General features: G+C 37.9%; 2 protein-coding genes across 3 annotated transcripts in view; one reads left to right on the top strand and one right to left on the bottom strand.

The window, feature by feature from the left end:
- The window catches only part of fam193a (family with sequence similarity 193 member A), a 26,623-nt gene extending 23,346 nt beyond the window's left edge, over positions 1 to 3,277 (top strand). The window contains exons 22-23 of one of the 2 annotated variants that reach the window (XM_015377364.1): positions 694 to 775; positions 2,294 to 3,277. In XM_015377364.1, coding sequence (XP_015232850.1) covers positions 694 to 775; positions 2,294 to 2,387 — 176 coding nt within the window. In that variant the 3' untranslated portion in view covers positions 2,388 to 3,277. The remainder of the gene's footprint in view (positions 1 to 693; positions 776 to 2,293) is intronic. The other variant, XM_015377363.1, reaches the window with a different exon arrangement.
- An 8,983-nt stretch (positions 3,278 to 12,260) lies between these two features.
- tnip2 (TNFAIP3 interacting protein 2) overlaps positions 12,261 to 16,741 on the bottom strand; it is a 5,559-nt gene continuing 1,078 nt past the window's right edge. Inside the window, exons 2-6 of the mRNA XM_015377334.1 lie at positions 15,559 to 15,864; positions 15,376 to 15,465; positions 15,008 to 15,271; positions 14,785 to 14,901; positions 12,261 to 13,300 (exon numbers count right to left, since the gene is read on the bottom strand). Of these exons, the coding sequence (XP_015232820.1) occupies positions 13,007 to 13,300; positions 14,785 to 14,901; positions 15,008 to 15,271; positions 15,376 to 15,465; positions 15,559 to 15,864 (1,071 nt within the window). The 3' untranslated portion in view covers positions 12,261 to 13,006. The remainder of the gene's footprint in view (positions 13,301 to 14,784; positions 14,902 to 15,007; positions 15,272 to 15,375; positions 15,466 to 15,558; positions 15,865 to 16,741) is intronic.

Raw genomic sequence — 16,741 nt, 5'->3', positions numbered from 1 at the left:
TTACTACCACAAGTATAATGTTGAGGTATGCCCAGAAAAAACGTTTATAGCCCCGGCCTGTATTAGAGACCGGCCATTATTTACCTCGTCTGATAGCGAGGCCGGCCATTATTAGAGACCCGGCCGCTATTGGAATACAGGCCAATATTAGAGAATTTACGGTAATTAAACTGTCTTTTATTACATTAGAGAGTAACTTAAGCATTTAGTCGAAGCAGGTTCTCAGCATTTATACATTCTTCCTTGTTATTTTTGCAAAAGACTTCTTGTTTGTAAATGTGTTTATAACAACTCAAGGATTTTTAGTTTGGAGTCAAAGATGGAATAAATGTCTCAGATGTACACAGGGACTGTAGCTAAAAGCTTTTACCTTGAAAGCTACAAGACATGAAAAGTACAAGAGACAAAATCTTCTTAACAAGAAATGTGGCGTTTTATTTCGTAGGATCTTCTAATACTCTTATTTCTGAGAAAGTGCTGAAATGCTACCTGCTGCAACTAGAAAATGACTCAATGAACACTGCATTAGGTGGACAGCACTATATCAGTTCTTCATTGGTTGGCCTCCTGGTTTTTGTGTTAAAGCCACTCTGTGGTTTGTGATTGTGTGGGCTGCTCATATTGCTAGTCTGAAGTCACTGAAGTAAGTTTTACAGATAAAGCCAAAATCTATTTTTTTCGTTTGTTTTTCAGATGACGTATTCTTGCCCAAAGACATCGACCTTGATAGCACAGAAATGGATGAAACTGAGAGGGAGGTGGAGTATTTCAAAAGGTATGTGTGTTAACCTAATATAACCTTGACTATATTCTTATTACATTTTTAAAAAGATACCACTTGTAGGGCCATCATATTTATCTACTCTGGTTCCTAGCTTTTGGATAAGCTGATTATGGAACTACATCCTTTAGTGTCCATAAAAAGCACCATGCTGTTTGCACCTATCTAGTCCAATTAGCATAGTTGCTGGATTCCATATTTAGCACTTCATAAAAAAGTAAACGCCAATGCAAGTTTGCTGACTAAGATATCAATGTAAGAAATTTTATGTTTTTTTTCTTTTCTGTGACCTCCATCTTTTTCTTTCTGATCCAGAAATACTAGAAATGGGTTAGTACTTAGAAATTTCTTTGAAAATAAAGTAGGGGTAATAGAATACTTAATTTATTTTATTTTTAAAGGCACTTGCTTGGAGTAACTATTTATGCCCATTTTTATCTTGTGAGAAAAACGTCGTTAATGTAAGAGACATCAATTATTTTCCATGTATAGCAATAGACATGCATACACTATATGGGGGGTGTAGGGAGAGGAAAAAGTATGTATTTACCTTTCAGGCACATTTCTAAGCAAGGTTGGTAGTAGGGCGGACCTCTTGTTAAATAGTAGCCTTGTGAGACCATCCTGATCTCGCGAGCTTTCAAGATTTCACTCACTAATTAGTCTGGAGACTCTCCGTTGAAGAAAATTTGGAGCCGTTCACCAAACGAACGTCCAATCAGCGTTGGCTTTGAGGCGGGTTGAGGTGTGATGCAACGAGAAGCGCGACAGTTCAGTCTAAAGAACATGGCGGCTTCCTCAGTCGCCAGATTTGTCGCCAGTCGCTTTTTTGAAAAATAGTCACTGGAGGGGTCTGAAAAGTCGCTGAATTGGCAACACTGCACCTCCAGCGCTGACTTGCTCTGCCGTATTTTTTTTCTTCCCCCGTTTCAGTCAAGTGGATGTGATGACGGCGGTGGCGGATGACGCATTAATCGCGCGACACAACTAATCGATGATGAAATTCGTTGCCAACGCTTTTAAAAGTCGATTTTTATCGATTCGTTGTTGCAGCCCTACAACTATTTACATTGACTGACACTAAAGCTTTATACCATGTTATATGTTTTAGCCATGTTGCACAGCCCTAGGATATGAGAGTTGGTAACTCTTTTCAGATGTTGACATGGTTCCACTGAATAAATATTCCCACACTTAAGGTTGAATTTTTCTATAAGATTTCCATGCTTGATTCTTAGTAGTAGATATGTCTGTGTAGTGATCGTTATTATCTGGCCCTAGAGGTAAATATTGTAGTGAATTTTAGTCAATGATTGAATCTGTGTTTGTTTATAACTATAAAAATTGAATTTGCTTTGGTAGATGTTTGTTTTTTGTTTTTTTTTTGTTTTTTCCTAATTGTTTTATGACATAAGCATTCAAAACCAAAAATTAAATTCCTCGTTCATCTATGTGAACAAATTTGGGCAATAAAGTAGATTCAGACTTTCATTCTATCTCTCTCTTTTTCAGATTTTGCTTGGACTCTGCCAGACAGACTCGTCAGCGGCTCTCCATAAACTGGTCAAACTTTAGCTTGAAGAAAGCTACATTTGCTGCACATTGAGGGTGTTGTTAACTTATCGGAACACAAATCATTACCCTGATTGCTATATCAAGCCACCCTTCACCCGTGACCCATCACCTTCACCCACTTGTCCCCCCCAGACCTTCTCTCCTGCTGTGCCCAGACCACACCCACGCTGCCTTGCTTTGTTCTTGTTCCTATGTGGTACCACCACAGATCCATCTGGACTAATTTACCTGCAAAGATTCAATGGAAATGATACAAAAAGAATCACAGAAAGCTATTCTACATCTGATTAATCTTCCTTGCGTGCTTGTGTGCTTTTAGGGTTTCTTTTGACTATAATGGCCACCGGCAAACCTGTAGTCAAAAGATGCTTATTATTTCTGGATGGTTTCCTTATGAAAAAAAGAGACTATGGAAACTAGAAAAAAATTTCTGAATTAAAGCTGTATTTGACATTTTGTGGCTTACTATCCTATCGTTCCACGGTGTCTATTCTACTTGATTCACAAGGAATAGGCTTTGTCTGCTGGTTTCCCCTTCCCTCCGCCCCCACCGCCTCCATCCAATTTCATAGAATGGAGGAAGCTGTAATACTTGACAATGTTCTTTTTTTGGTTCTAAGTTCTGTTTAAAATTATTAGGAAAAATCCGTTATTTTTCTTTCTTTTCTTTGACCTGTAGCCAGCTTGTGTCAATACTTACAGAATGAAATCGAAAAAGAACAATACTCACACTATCAACATGTTATAGAGTGTATATTGTATTAACACTGAAGCCAGTCTGGCTACTTTTAACATATTGTTAAGTAATATTAAATCTTGTCTTTCTTTTTTGAAAGATGGAATACAGTAGAATGGCAGGCTTACGTGTCTTGTGTCAAATTTTATTTTCTGTATACGGTAAATTAAAACAATATAAAAGGGTAAATGGATCCATAGATTCCTGTAACCATACCAATAGTATATCACCCATAGCTACATTAACCTGACTGGTGCTTTGATCAGCTAAAATCTAAGCAACTTCCTTAGCAACGCCTATACAGAGAACTACTGAACAAATGGTTGCTACTTTCCTCTAAATAAAGGAAATGGGATTTGTTTCTGTAAAATCCTGCTGAGCCATTAGCATTAGTTTATCTTAAAAGGAAACAAGTGAAGATGTTTCATCTTATTATTTTCTTTGTCCTGTTACAGTTCTATAGAATGTAGTTTGCAAGAAAAAGCCAAAAACAAGATGCATTTTAGTAATTTATTCTCTCAGCTACACCTCAGTGTCAACTGGTAGCAACTGACGTCAAAATATTACAAATTGGTATGGCAACCACAGTTGCCCCCAAAGATTTCATGTTTCTGTGTGCTCTAAATTACAAATATCACCACAGGTTAACCTTTTATTCAGCATATTCTAATCCTAAACCTTCCATGTTTATTTTCCTTGCTTCCTAGTTCTGCTAGCTGTTCTGCAGTGATTACTCGCTTGTCTTAAACAAAAAAAAGTGGAGATTTATTCAAACTAAGGGTTTTTTCCCTCAATATAAGGTAACATCTAAAAAAACAATGCTAGTTCTACTTGTATAAAGCCACCACAAGGAGTTGCAACCCAATCCTTCCTGTTGTAACACCTGATACTTTTTAAAGCTAAAGTGCATTTTGTTGCAAAATCTTACTACACGCAAAAAAAAGGAACGCTTTTCTACCAAGTACTTATAGGTTCAGGTAAGCAAGTTGTGTTAGTTGGGAAATGTTTGCTGGCTTACCTAACGGCCAGCGCCTTGCATAAGCTCCCTACTGGTATGAGACTGAATTTGATCCACATTCATGCTGAATGGAGGAAAAACCCAGAAAGAATGAACCCAGGTTTGTGTCCTGATGTTTTATCCCAAATATTAAATCTCATGTTTTGTCCTTCTGTCATGAAGCAGTGTTCAAGACTTATATTTAGAACTTCTATTGGTTTTAATCAGAATCTCTAAAACTTAACTACTTGGCATAATCATTTCTCTTCTTTAAATTAAATGAAATTACATGAAAGTTTAAAACAAATATATAGTGTTTTTTCCACTAAACTACAATTAATTTAGACCGTTTCATTAAATTTGAATATCACAGAAAAAAAGTCATTTACACACAGACTGATGATTCAAGCCTCGTTGATTATGATTGTTTCACTTTACAGATAAAGAAAAATGACTTCTAAAATTTAAATGTTACATTAGGCCATAAACGCAGGCATTTTATACTAAATGATGAGCTTAATGCAACGATCCGATCATAGATTCAGTTTTAAATCACGTATATAACAGTTGTATTAGATGTATCCTAATTAGGTTACTTTAAACAAACTTGTACAAGAATGAATTTTTTTCATGCAAAATATAATTTTATTGATCTAAGGTTTAAACCATAGTGTTTTTGTTTTTGGGGAGACAGAACTGTCTTGACTTCCTGCTCTATGGCAGGAATCTTTACCCACTTTTGCACCTCTGCGGCTGCATGCAGAGTTGCAGGGTGACTCACATTTATGTACCAGTTCCTTATGGGAAATCCTCCAATCAACAGTCATAATCAATCAAGAGGGGCTTTGCAACTGAGTCAAGTAGATCCCAAGATTCAAGTTTCAGTTGCAGAGTATGTCAGATAAACCTTAAGCAGTTTTCAACTGTTTTTGCACACAAATCTTTCTTATCCACTGATTTAAAATCCCTTCGAGGCAGTTAGTGAATCAAGGATTCAACACAATACCACAGAAGAAGTGTAATAGTTAACCCTATAAAGCCTAAACCATGAAATACTTGATAGAACATTTAAGTTTTTCAAAATTAGAATGTCTTGAACCTTCTGAAAATTTTTGTTAAATTGAGTTTAATTAAATCGTTTATTTGCATCAAATGTGAGACATTAGGCATTTGTTAGGCATCTGTTTGAATGTTAAAATCAGTTTTTCAAGCAGAAAAACATCACATTGATCATTATAAGTCTCAAAAACTCGCGTCAAATATGATACACTTGGCTTTAAGGTGTTAAACTTAAAATGTAATTGTTCAATTAAAAAATGATTTTGTTAACGGGATTTATGCTCCACTTTCCTTGTTGCAATATAGCAATGTCAGCTTATTGGTTTAAAACAATTATGACAGTTGTAGGTTTAATTTTCTTTCTAAAACTGGATAATGAGATACGTTTTAGTGCACTAAATTTGACAAAATAAAAAATCCCAAAATGCTTTTTGATTGGTACATTCAACAATTCATTTTTTGAAGGCCTAAATGATTAATAAGGAAGAGGAAATGAGGTATGGTTGTGTTCTTTGCTGCTTCCTCTTGTCCTTAGTGTTGCTGAGTCTCAAAACGGGAGATTCATGAGTTCCAAACTGATGAGTGTGTTCTGTGGTAAAGGTTCTTCATACAGGCCATGTCATTTTTCTTCTTTTTTGCTTGCTAGAGCTCCCCGTGATGACTCATAAATCATTTCAGGTATGAATGACAGTCTGGCTGCTCGTAGTGTGAACTTGCTCTCAGTCAGCGCTGATGTAATATTGGATCTACCACATTTAGGCAAATCTACGCAAATGTAGAGTCAAAAAAACACCCCGAAGATTGAGACCCACAAACGTAGGACGTGATCTAAATGAAATGTGAAAATGGAGCAGATTAGGTAGAGGGGCTCTCTGTAATGTTTTATACAGCAATAGCTGTCTTTACATTTGGGGGTAATTGTCTTTGTAGGGTTGAGAGCTGCTTTTCAGCTTGTGATAAGAACACTGTTCTTTTAATTACAGAAGTGCCTGGAGCATCTCAGAACCATATATAATCCCAAAGAGGGAATCCCCTTCCTCCTTCCAGGCTAAAATCCAACTCAGTGATGGGACAAACCAAACTGTCGACTTCCAACCGACAAGACTGAAAACAAGCAGTTTGCATTAATGCCTACTGAGTCTATCAATAAACATTGAATTAAACGATCTCACGGCCACAGCAATCCATTTGAAACGAACCTGTATGTTTTTTGGGGGGGGAATTTCCATGCAATGGAGGGAAATTCCCATTCTTTTAGGATTCACATAAGATTAATGGCTGTATCCATCCATTCTGTATTTACCTGGATAAGTGGAAGGCTGAAGTTTCCCTGTCTGCGTCAGCACAAGAGGGTACTTCTGTACACCCTGATGCTTTGAAAACAGGTTTCCGACAGGAACTGACCCTCTGTCGTAACCTTTCTTATTAATTCTTTGTTTCTTAGAAAAGTTCCCAGAGACTCAGGTGGGGACTTGTGACCTATTTATTTCCACTCTGAGAGGAGATGGGTGGGTTGAGCGCTTGTGTGGAAGTTCAGTCACTTTTAGACCCTGTTGTAACGCGTAGGAGTGAGCTGGCGGGGGGAGAATCCCTGTCAGACGCCTCGTGGCCTGTTTTTTTTTTTTTTTTTTTTTTTCAGCTTTGTGCATGGTTTGCTTTAAAATGACATCCTAAAACTTTAAAAGCCAAATATGGCAACCGTATTTCTGTGGGTACATCAGATAAAGCTTTATTAATAAAATCAGTGTGGTGGAAATCTTTTCACCTCAAGTATTTCCCCTTCATAGTTAATTATTGACTTTACGTGCGACGCTGCCAAGTTTCATTGTGAGACTTGGATAATATGAGGTAATCTGAAAATCAAATACAGCTGCTATTCTTCATATTTCTAAACCTAAAAAAAAAAATCTTAATTTCAATGCTTTAAGTTTTTCAAACAATAAAAAAAACCCTCAATATTAGTTACTTGACTTATATATCTTCTTTTAAACCTTATTTATGGCAGCCTAGCTTTAAAAAAAAAAAAAAAAAACATTTTGATGTTTTTCTTTTAACAAAATGATTGAAATAAGAAAATGAAATACAATTATCAACTTATATAATCATGGGGGAAGTTCCCAGAACTTTAAAGTAAATGGAAAAAGTTGGTAGGCTATACATTGCTGGTTCTTTATGGGTTGTTTCCAACTTGAAAAAAAGTATTAAGTCTTTTACAAATTATTTTCGAGTTTGATTTACACTGGACTGATAACTGTATAACAAAAGGACGACTTATGTTGAACTTGACTGACAACACAAAGTAGGCCAAAGGCTCAGAATAAGCAATATGATAATTTCCTAAGAACATGCAACAACAGGTGGAAATAAATGGAAATAAGTCATCTAACACATCCCATAGGAAAGGTTCGAGGCCCAAACCCCTTCGGGAACTTGCATTTGCAAAAAACAAAACAAAAAACCTCTTGATCATCCACAAGGATTTCAGGGAAATATTGTGCATATTAGTAAAACAAAAGGGAATTTTGGGAAAAAATTCCTGAAACAATCACACATGCTGGCTGAATTTGGGTGTTTCTTTGCCATTTGAGGAACCGCACAAACCACCCTCAACTATAAAATCTGCTGTTAACTAAGAAAACCATAAAAGAGAACATCTTATCAAGTAAGACAGACAAAGTTCCCAGTTCATGAGGACCCTGAAGAAGAACCATCTGTCATCAGAGAACCTCACGAGCTTCTACCACTGCACAATCGAGAGCATCCTCAACAACTGTATCACAGTTTGGTATGGGGGCTGCTCTGCCTTGCTGAGGGGGGTGAAAACTGTCCAGCACATCCCTGGGGCACTGCTCCCTGCCATCAAGGACATCTACAGGAAGCAGTGTCTGAAAAGGGCTGGGATATCACCAAAGACTCCACTCACTCTGCCCTCTGGAACAGCTTTTTCTCCACAGCTGTCGCATGCCAGAACACCTCTTAACACCAACAATGAGGACATTTCATTGATTGGTATTTGTGGCAGTTTAATGACAAAGTTGAATTCTATTCTATTCAAAGAAAGAAAGAAAAACAAAAAAAAACAACAACGCTGCAGTGTAGCTAAATATAGAAATACACGAAGACAAGACCATATTTACTTCGGTTATTTGAAATACAGATACCTTTGTTGCAAACACTTGCTGGCAGTTGCTGCAGCTAAGTTTATTAGAGGTATGGGTCAGGTAGGTTTGCATAGCTTTTTTATTTTTGTTTACACCTAAATTAAAAACTCATTTGCAAACATCATTTATATTTACTTTGCTATATTTAGGGGTATTCAAATTAGTTTAATCTGAAAAATTTTAGCCTGAAAAAACAAAGTATGTAGGTGGCCGATTACATGTTCACAGCAATGTACATCTGTATAAATACGTTGACAGAGAGACCTATCAGCAATGATCATAGATAAACTGCTGCTTATCAATGTTCAACCTTTGCTGTACAAACCATTTCCAAACCACTCAGATTAGATATTCTATGCTGAAAATGTTTTCTCACAAGTGAAAGGCCATTTGCATGTATTCCAGACAGCAAGTCCAAGCAGTTCTGTGCAATACTAAAAGGCATGGGAAATGAAAAGGAAAAAAACAACGGCTACATTGTTGTCTCCACAGAGTTATGGTAAATGTGGAAGTTCATAACAGAGAAATTTCCCTTTGGTATTAAAGTATTTTTGAACTGAATTGAGTTGTTGTGAATTGGCTGATGATGTGGGCTTGGTTTACATTTTGTATTACCTGGGAACCTTGCAGGACTGAGTTTAACCATCAACTGGACAATAAGACTTTCAATCTCACAATCTAAAAAAAAAAAGCTACTCAATTCTAGAGGGATGGAAAGAAATAAAAAGACATGTGAAATTTGGGGTATTTTAAAGATTGAAATAAAAAGATGATTGGAAATAAAACAACATAACTAGGGGTTTAAAAAAACAAACAAACTAAGGCTGTGGAAATATTTCCGAATCCAGATTTTTTGAAAAAACAGTACTTGCAGTAAGTAATGTATACACAGTATGCCAGTAAAGGTTTAAAGTACATCCTATGACACAATCTAATGTTTACTGTATATTCACCTGACCTCTAACTGTCTACCTTTTATGTACTAAAGCAATGTAAGATGAGTGGAGCTTAGGTAATCTGAAGCAGCATTGAGAAACATCCTATGTGGAAGTCACTTCTCTTTCTATTGAATCATGTAATGCACTTATGTTTCCCACTAACAGTAAAATACATGTTAAAAATCCATGTAGTATTAAAGTACATTTACCGAATACAGTAGCCGTTGGAGTTCCCCTGTTCTCATGTAATCAGTAAATGATCTGGTTTTAAGTCCTTTATGGGACAAACATTTTCAGCTCAGAACCTGACCCCAGCTCTAAAGATATAATTTTTTTTTTCTATCTGAAGTCTTAGATTTGACTTAGAATAACATACTTTGCAATAGTTTAATGGTGTGCTTATTTGTGTTTGTAATTAGGGTCCAAGAAGTAGCCCAATTAACTCTGGCATCATTTTGTCAATAAGGAACTGTCAGATCTGAACTCTCTAAGGCTGACTGGCCTTGGGTTGTCATTGCTATAAATGTAACTAAAGTCTTGGACAGGGGCATTAACTAGTTTTAATGTAGCTTAGTATATATATATATTTTTTTATTTTAGTATGTAAACATCTGCTAGTTTCACGTCTTTTTCAGCCTCTAACAGGTTCTCTGTTGCTCTTTGCATCATTTCACGACCTCCATAACGTGTGACCACCACCATATGTGAGCAGAAGACCTGTATTTTTTACATGGCTGCTGTGTTACCTACATGCATGGATGAAATTTTGATTTCAGAAGCGGGGTGGACGCAAGTATTTTTTAATATAACTGACTTCAGGGCGTTTAAACATCCAATCACAGATCAGTGGCGCATCAGATGTTTATAGGGCCGTGACAGCCAATCACACAAGAAAAGACGGTGGACCAACCAGGTGATTGTGGGCGGTCTAAATTCAGGGGAGCAGGCTTCAGCTTGAGCTGCGGTTTTCCGCTTGGTCCTAGTGCTCGATTAATGTCTGGGTATTGTAGCGTAGCATTTTGGACAGTGAAAAGTGCAGGGGACCAAAACGGAGGTTTCAAAAAGTGCAGGGGGCGTGTCCCCCCTGTCCACTTCCAAAATTACGTCCATGCCTACATGACTTGTGACAAATTGCAGAAGGAATTGCTTTTTTAAGCAATGGCCTTCATTCTACCTTTTTTTTTTTTTATGTAAGGTGGACCAACAACAGCTGAGTTAACATGGACCTCTAATTGGCTTATTTTGCTGTCTTTTCTCATCCTCTCTGTTCATTTAGATAAAAAATGTTTTAGAATAGTTTGTTTTTTCAAAACATTCTAAAAGTTGGTATATTATTTTGTAATCGCTGCCACATTGGTGCCTTTTTCTGCCAAACTTGGCTGCTTTTGAACTTGAGCTATAAAAAAAATAGCTTTGGACTAATTGCTAAAGTTCGAGCTGCTTTATAAAGATAGTTTGATGTTGAAATGTTTTTATGAAGGAAATTTTTTTTCAAAATAATTTCCATTGTGTGACAGAAACAAAGCTTTTCAACAAAATGTCCTTGCACTTTGGGCATTAACTGGTTTATTTTAAAATGTAGAGAATTGATAAAATGTGACATGATCTTGCAGTGATGATCAACAGTCAATCAACTTCCACTGTGAAATGATTTTGGTCAGTATCAATGGGGCAAAAGGTTTAGCTAAGCTGCACTGAGATGTGATGGCCTGAAGGCATTTAATTCTAATATTTGACCTTATGCTAAGAGACAGCATCGGGTTAAAAGTAGAAAGATACCAAAATAAATCAGTAGAGTGCTCTGGGCTATAACAGCGAGTTGTTCCTGTCCTACAGGGAGATCCAGAGCTCATTGTTTTTAAGAAGGGGGTTTGGATTTGGGCTGGTTTTTACTGTGGTGGGTGGGTTTTACATTGTGTTTTTAACAGGAAACAATCAAGCGGATGTGGCAAACCTGCTCCTGTTGATCTTGGTCTTCTTTATGTTGTTTGTTCATCAGTGTCTCAATCCATTTTTCTAGAACAGATGGACTGGACCTGAAGTGAAAAAATGTAGAATCAATTTACTCACCAGACTTCTGGTTGCTTTGACTTTTATTTAGGTGTATCAGAGTGAAAGGGGTCAATGACAAAAGTACAACACACAAACTTAATGATCAGTTTATTATTTTTTCTTTGTGATGAATTTAAATTTGCTTGTTTTGGTCTTCCGCTTACGATCTTTGGGTTTTTTTTTAAGTTGTAAAATCTAGTAAAGTTAAAAGGAAATACTTTTCAAGTTTCAAGTCAGTGTAAAGTTCACCAAAAAACAGCTGCACCAAAATGATTTCCTTTTATCACAAGTGCTTGGTTCTCTTATTACATAAAAGTATATACTGACAAAAAAACCCATAGTTCCTATTCTTGTGTTTAGTTTGGTTTGGTTCTAGTTTTAAATATTCCATTGTTTGAGCAAACAACAGCTACACTAAAAACTCTGAGGTTGTTTGGCTTTATCTTTTCTTCGCTCTGCAACTGCGTACTTCCTTTTTTATAAAACAGGGGATGTCCAGCTTCCTGTGCTTTGTGCACTAAACCCATGACAACTGATTCACCAAAGGGCTGCCGCCACTGTGTTTGTGATACTTTGCAGGGTCGGATTCGTTCAACTCCTCTGCAGGCAGTTTGTTGAGGTTTGGGTGTAACTCTGGCTCATTCCCACATGTGCTTGTGGAGTTCGCTCCGGCTCGACGCACAACAGCTGGGAATCTGGCCGTGGCAACACAGCGTGCCCATTCAGGCAGCACTGGGAAGGGGTTTTCCACCGTGCACAAACACAAGCACACGTGACACGCTAAAAAAGATGCGCTCACAGATTTAGATTAAGTTGTGCCATCGTTTTGTGGTCAGGCCATGATCTGAAGTTAAAGCTTGAGGCTTAAGTTCTGTCAAGAATGAAGCAAAACAGCAGAATGACGAAGATTTCAACGGTATAAATACGCTTACAAAAAGAGTGCCTTCAGCAGGGTTTTATTACAAAAAATAATAGACGAAAACAACATCCATGTTGTCAGTTTGGTTGCAATCTTTACATATAAACCCTTTAAAAAGGTTTGATCAAATACGTTTGGCTTGCTGTAATATATTTTATACTTATTTGTTCCCAAAAGTTAACAAAATATCTATGTTACATTTAAAACATAAAAACAGGTCTTTAGAAAAAAATGTATGTGTCTTCCAGTTAGACATACAAGGAGAATAAATATCAATATAGCAATACACTTCTATTTTACATCTGCCATTTAAAATATATATATATTAAAAACAAAATCCAATGAAAACATAATATTAGCACCATGTGTCTAAATCCAAAGGAAGAAGCTTATCAATCATCTCTCAATCGTACAATCCTACAATAGGTTTGGTTAAATGTGAAGAAAGTGCAGCAAGTTTGTAATTTAACCATGAGGTATTTGAAATTATATATAATATTCATATACATACAAATACATACTTATATATATATATATATATATATATATATACATCTGAGTATATGATATTGCATTTTGGCCTCCCCTCCTACCAAAGGAGAACTCATAAGGGGGTTCATGCAGACTCAGAAAGCTTGCAACAGGGAAACTTTGGGGTTTTGCGTCATTGTTTGAGAAGCATCTTCAGTCAGTTGTTTCGTTTGTAGTCAGGAGCTTGAACGTCCAACCCGCTGATTTTTCTGCCTTGTAGTGCTGGTAAACAGTGTTAGGTAACAATAGCGTGCCTCTTATAGCCGGGCGCACTCGTCAAAATGCTTTATGCACTCTGCGGCCTCAGTGTCATTGAACCTGGCGTGGCACTGCGGACACTGTAGCTCTGACGGTCCTGGGCAATCGCTCCAGTTTGTTGCTGCTGCGGCTGCAGATGTTGCAGCTGGCTGTGGCGGAGCGGGTGGCTGCTGCCTTTCAGGGGCCGCCCTCAGCAGGGGCTCCGAGGAGTCCTTGTTTCTCCTTGGGGAGATCCTGTGTCCTATGTGGACACGGCACAGGGGGACCACGTCTCTGCTCTCTCTGCTGGCTCCCTGTAGAACAGCAAAAACACTGTCAGACCAATAGAGTAGTAGAGGCTGCTATAGATCTACCCACAGCTAGTCTAAGGCTACTTGGGGCCTTATCTGAACACGGATGATGGGAGCTGATTTACATGATGTCCCTATGTAGAGGAGCATGCAGGAGCGAAGCGAACATCATGATTAAGAGAAGAGGAAAGAATTCTGCAGGAGTTAAGAAAATCTAAACTTTTCTGTTAATGTGCGTTCCATCAACCAATTAGGGACTGGATGTTGTTGTGACGTAAACAAAGGAACGCAAAGGAGATGAAGTGTTTTTCAGTCCAAATAGAAGATAGAAAAAATATTTAGAGGTTTGTAGGTAGCTTTTCAAAAAGCCGTTTTAGTTTATCCCCTAGAAGGAATCCTTCATTGTTTGTCCTCCTCCTATAGCTCCGGAGCGGGGAACCGACGGCTACCAGTTGCGCTCTCTGCTTGGCCTCTTGCCATGCTGTTCCTGTCTGAGTTTCCAAGCTCCTCCTCACCTTGCCTCTGTGGTTTGGGTGATTGGTCCCCAAACCGAGATAACAGATTGAATTCAGTTCATTTACAGTAATTTATATAAAGCCAATTCACAACACATGTCATCTCAACGCACTTTACACAGTCAGCTCAATCAGATCGTCCAGTCAGCTGATTGCATCGAGTCAGTAACTTTCCAGGATTCACTCCTCCTGGATGAGCTTGTGGTCACAGCAGACGTTCGCTTGCACTCTGTAGTTGACTCTACAGCAATCCCTCACAAAGAACATGCATACAGCATGTTTGGTGTGAATTCACTATTAAAGGGGATTTGATTTGGGCCCCTACTGCTACAAAATGACCACAGCTCAGCCAATACCATTTTCTTTTTAATTCATCCATCAAATATTGATAGCCCTGGTAGATTCAGACTTAAATGAAACTTTTATGTTTACTAACATGTTTCTTTAGGCTGAAAGTAATAGAAGCCAGGGTCTAGATTTAAATCTGAGGGGAAATCTGTGGACCGAGCTAAAAATTTGGGTGATGGCAACGATAATATAAATCATAGATATTATTTTGTTTAAAAACTTAAATTAAAAAGTAATTGAAAAGGTGTCTGATTGTCATAAAGGACAAAAAAGATTTTTCCATTTATCATGTAGACTGTTATATATCACACCAATCATGCTATTTATAAAGATAAAAATTAAAAAAAACTATATTTTTCTTCCTGAATACTATTATCATTTAGACTTTGCTGCCACATTTCCAGACAGAAACAAACCCTTTTACTGGATGAAATTATATAACTAGAAATCTAAATTTAGCAGGAGTATAAATGATCAGCTCCACTGCATCTTTACATCTAACTGCTCCCAAGGTAAACTGTCCTTCCAACCATGCAGAAGAGTACTGTACTGTAAAACAGTTGTCTACTTCTATAAGATTCATCAACTAACTCATAAGAACTCTAGTAAGGGTTGCTAACATACCTGTTTATGCAGCTGCTGCTTTAACTGAGAAATCTGCTCCTTCAGGTCAGCGATCTGACCTTGAGCTCGTTCTCTATCAGCACGCTCCGACTTAAAGTCTTCTGTGTAGATTAGGACCTAGGAAAGGAAAGCTTGACCATTACTCAACTATTTTCAGGTATCTAATTGAAGAAAAGCTGCATACATTGAACAGTCTAGTATGATGTCATTTGCAGAAACCCACCTGCTGCTCCAGTGTCTGGATACGCTCATGTCCTTGCCTCCTCGTGTCCTCCACTTCTCTGTCCAGCCTTGCACACTCCCTGATTTTCTCCTCCAGTAAGGAGTTGAGCCTGGAAATCTCCTGATGGAGGATCCCTGTTCTGATGGAGCCCATCCCCGGCAGCAGGCCCTGGCCGGAGCTCTCCTTCAGCCTCTGACACAAAGCCCTGATGTACTCCTCCCTGCTGGAGTCGTATTTCTGCCACTGGGAGTTTAGATCCTGCACCTGTAGACAGAAAGGCATCAATGTTTAACACTGTGATCTGAGGCAGGGTTCTGTGTGTAATGATTTGGGCTAATCCTGGTTTTCCTGTCAGAATCCGGACTTACATAAACCACGCGCTGCTTCAGTTGTTGATTTTCTTCCTGAAGCTGTCGAATTTGGGATTTAGCTGCACTCAAGTCAAGGAGGTCAGCTGTCTGTGAAAGGGGTTAGGGAAAAAAAATGTAAATGGTGCAAAAGGAGAGAAGCCTTTATTGAAACAACTACAGATGGAGGTCTGGAACACATACATCTTTGGTACTCTGCTGCTGGGACAGCTCCTCCACTTCTCCACCCATCCCCTTCTTCTCCTTGTCCAGCCTGGTCAGCAGCTCCTGGCACACCTTGACGGTGGCTCCGAGCTGACCCCGCAGCTGGTCGGCCTCCTCGGCCAGCGACGAGCAGAGGACAGTCCTGGTGGCCTCTGCACGCTCCCTCTCCTCCAGGGCTGCCCGCAGTCTCTGGATCTCCCGGTCCTTCTCATGGTCTGGCTGACACCGGATCTGCTCCAGCTCCAGCTCCTTCTCCCTAACTTGTGAATTAAGCCTCTGGATCTCCTATAGAGAAGAACATAAGTAAAAAAAAAAAAGGTCATCGTTTCATTTATTTATCCATTTTAGAGATGCTCAACATATGATAGTTTATTCTTCTTTAGTCTCTCTTTGGTCCCAATAATAACCTAATGCTATTTACAGAGTGACTAATTAATATCACAACAACTTGTGACAAATCATTATTACTGATGTGTTTAAGGATATACCCATCTTCTCTGTACTACTATTCCATTGCATTAAGAAAAAAAACTATGTTATGAACAAAGTTGTTCATCCCCCCAGAAATAAGAACAATAAAAACAATTACTATGTGCATATTAAAAACTTAAGCCAAAATGTCTGATATTAAGGTCTATAGTTGTATTGTTTAACTAAAAAAAACTTAGTTGTACTGGTGAGGCATAAAGTCAGTCTTGGACACCTAAAATTATTTTACATTAGTTTAAGGTGTCATCTAGAAATATATGTGTTTAGAACACACTGATAGCAAAAGTTACAGAATACAAGAGAAACTAATTGTATTTAAAAGATTATCAAACAGATGTTTGTAACAGAGCACTTCAAACTGATTTCTGATTAAATCTGCATCTGACTCAACATACTTTTTTTTTTTACTTCTGACATTTTTTCCTAAATAACAGCATACATTTACTTACAGCTAATCGGTCAAGTGGTATTTTTTAATTATTTTTGAAAAATGTTCCAAAAGTGTAGTGTTTTCAGTGCTCAAATAGCAACAAGTTCATTTTCATCTATGTATAGATCAGGGTATGGATTTAAATGAATTTATCAGGCATTTTAGCTGATAAGCATTGCAATGATGACAAAAGGTGTCAAAAAGACAAAGCATGCTTCCCTATATATATATATATATATATAT

Source organism: Cyprinodon variegatus, unplaced genomic scaffold (genome assembly GCF_000732505.1).
Source record: "Cyprinodon variegatus isolate N-32 unplaced genomic scaffold, C_variegatus-1.0 Scaffold152, whole genome shotgun sequence".
Lineage (NCBI taxonomy): Eukaryota > Metazoa > Chordata > Actinopteri > Cyprinodontiformes > Cyprinodontidae > Cyprinodon > Cyprinodon variegatus.
Note: the sequence above shows the minus strand (reverse complement) of the source record. Positions and strands in the feature narration are given on the sequence as shown.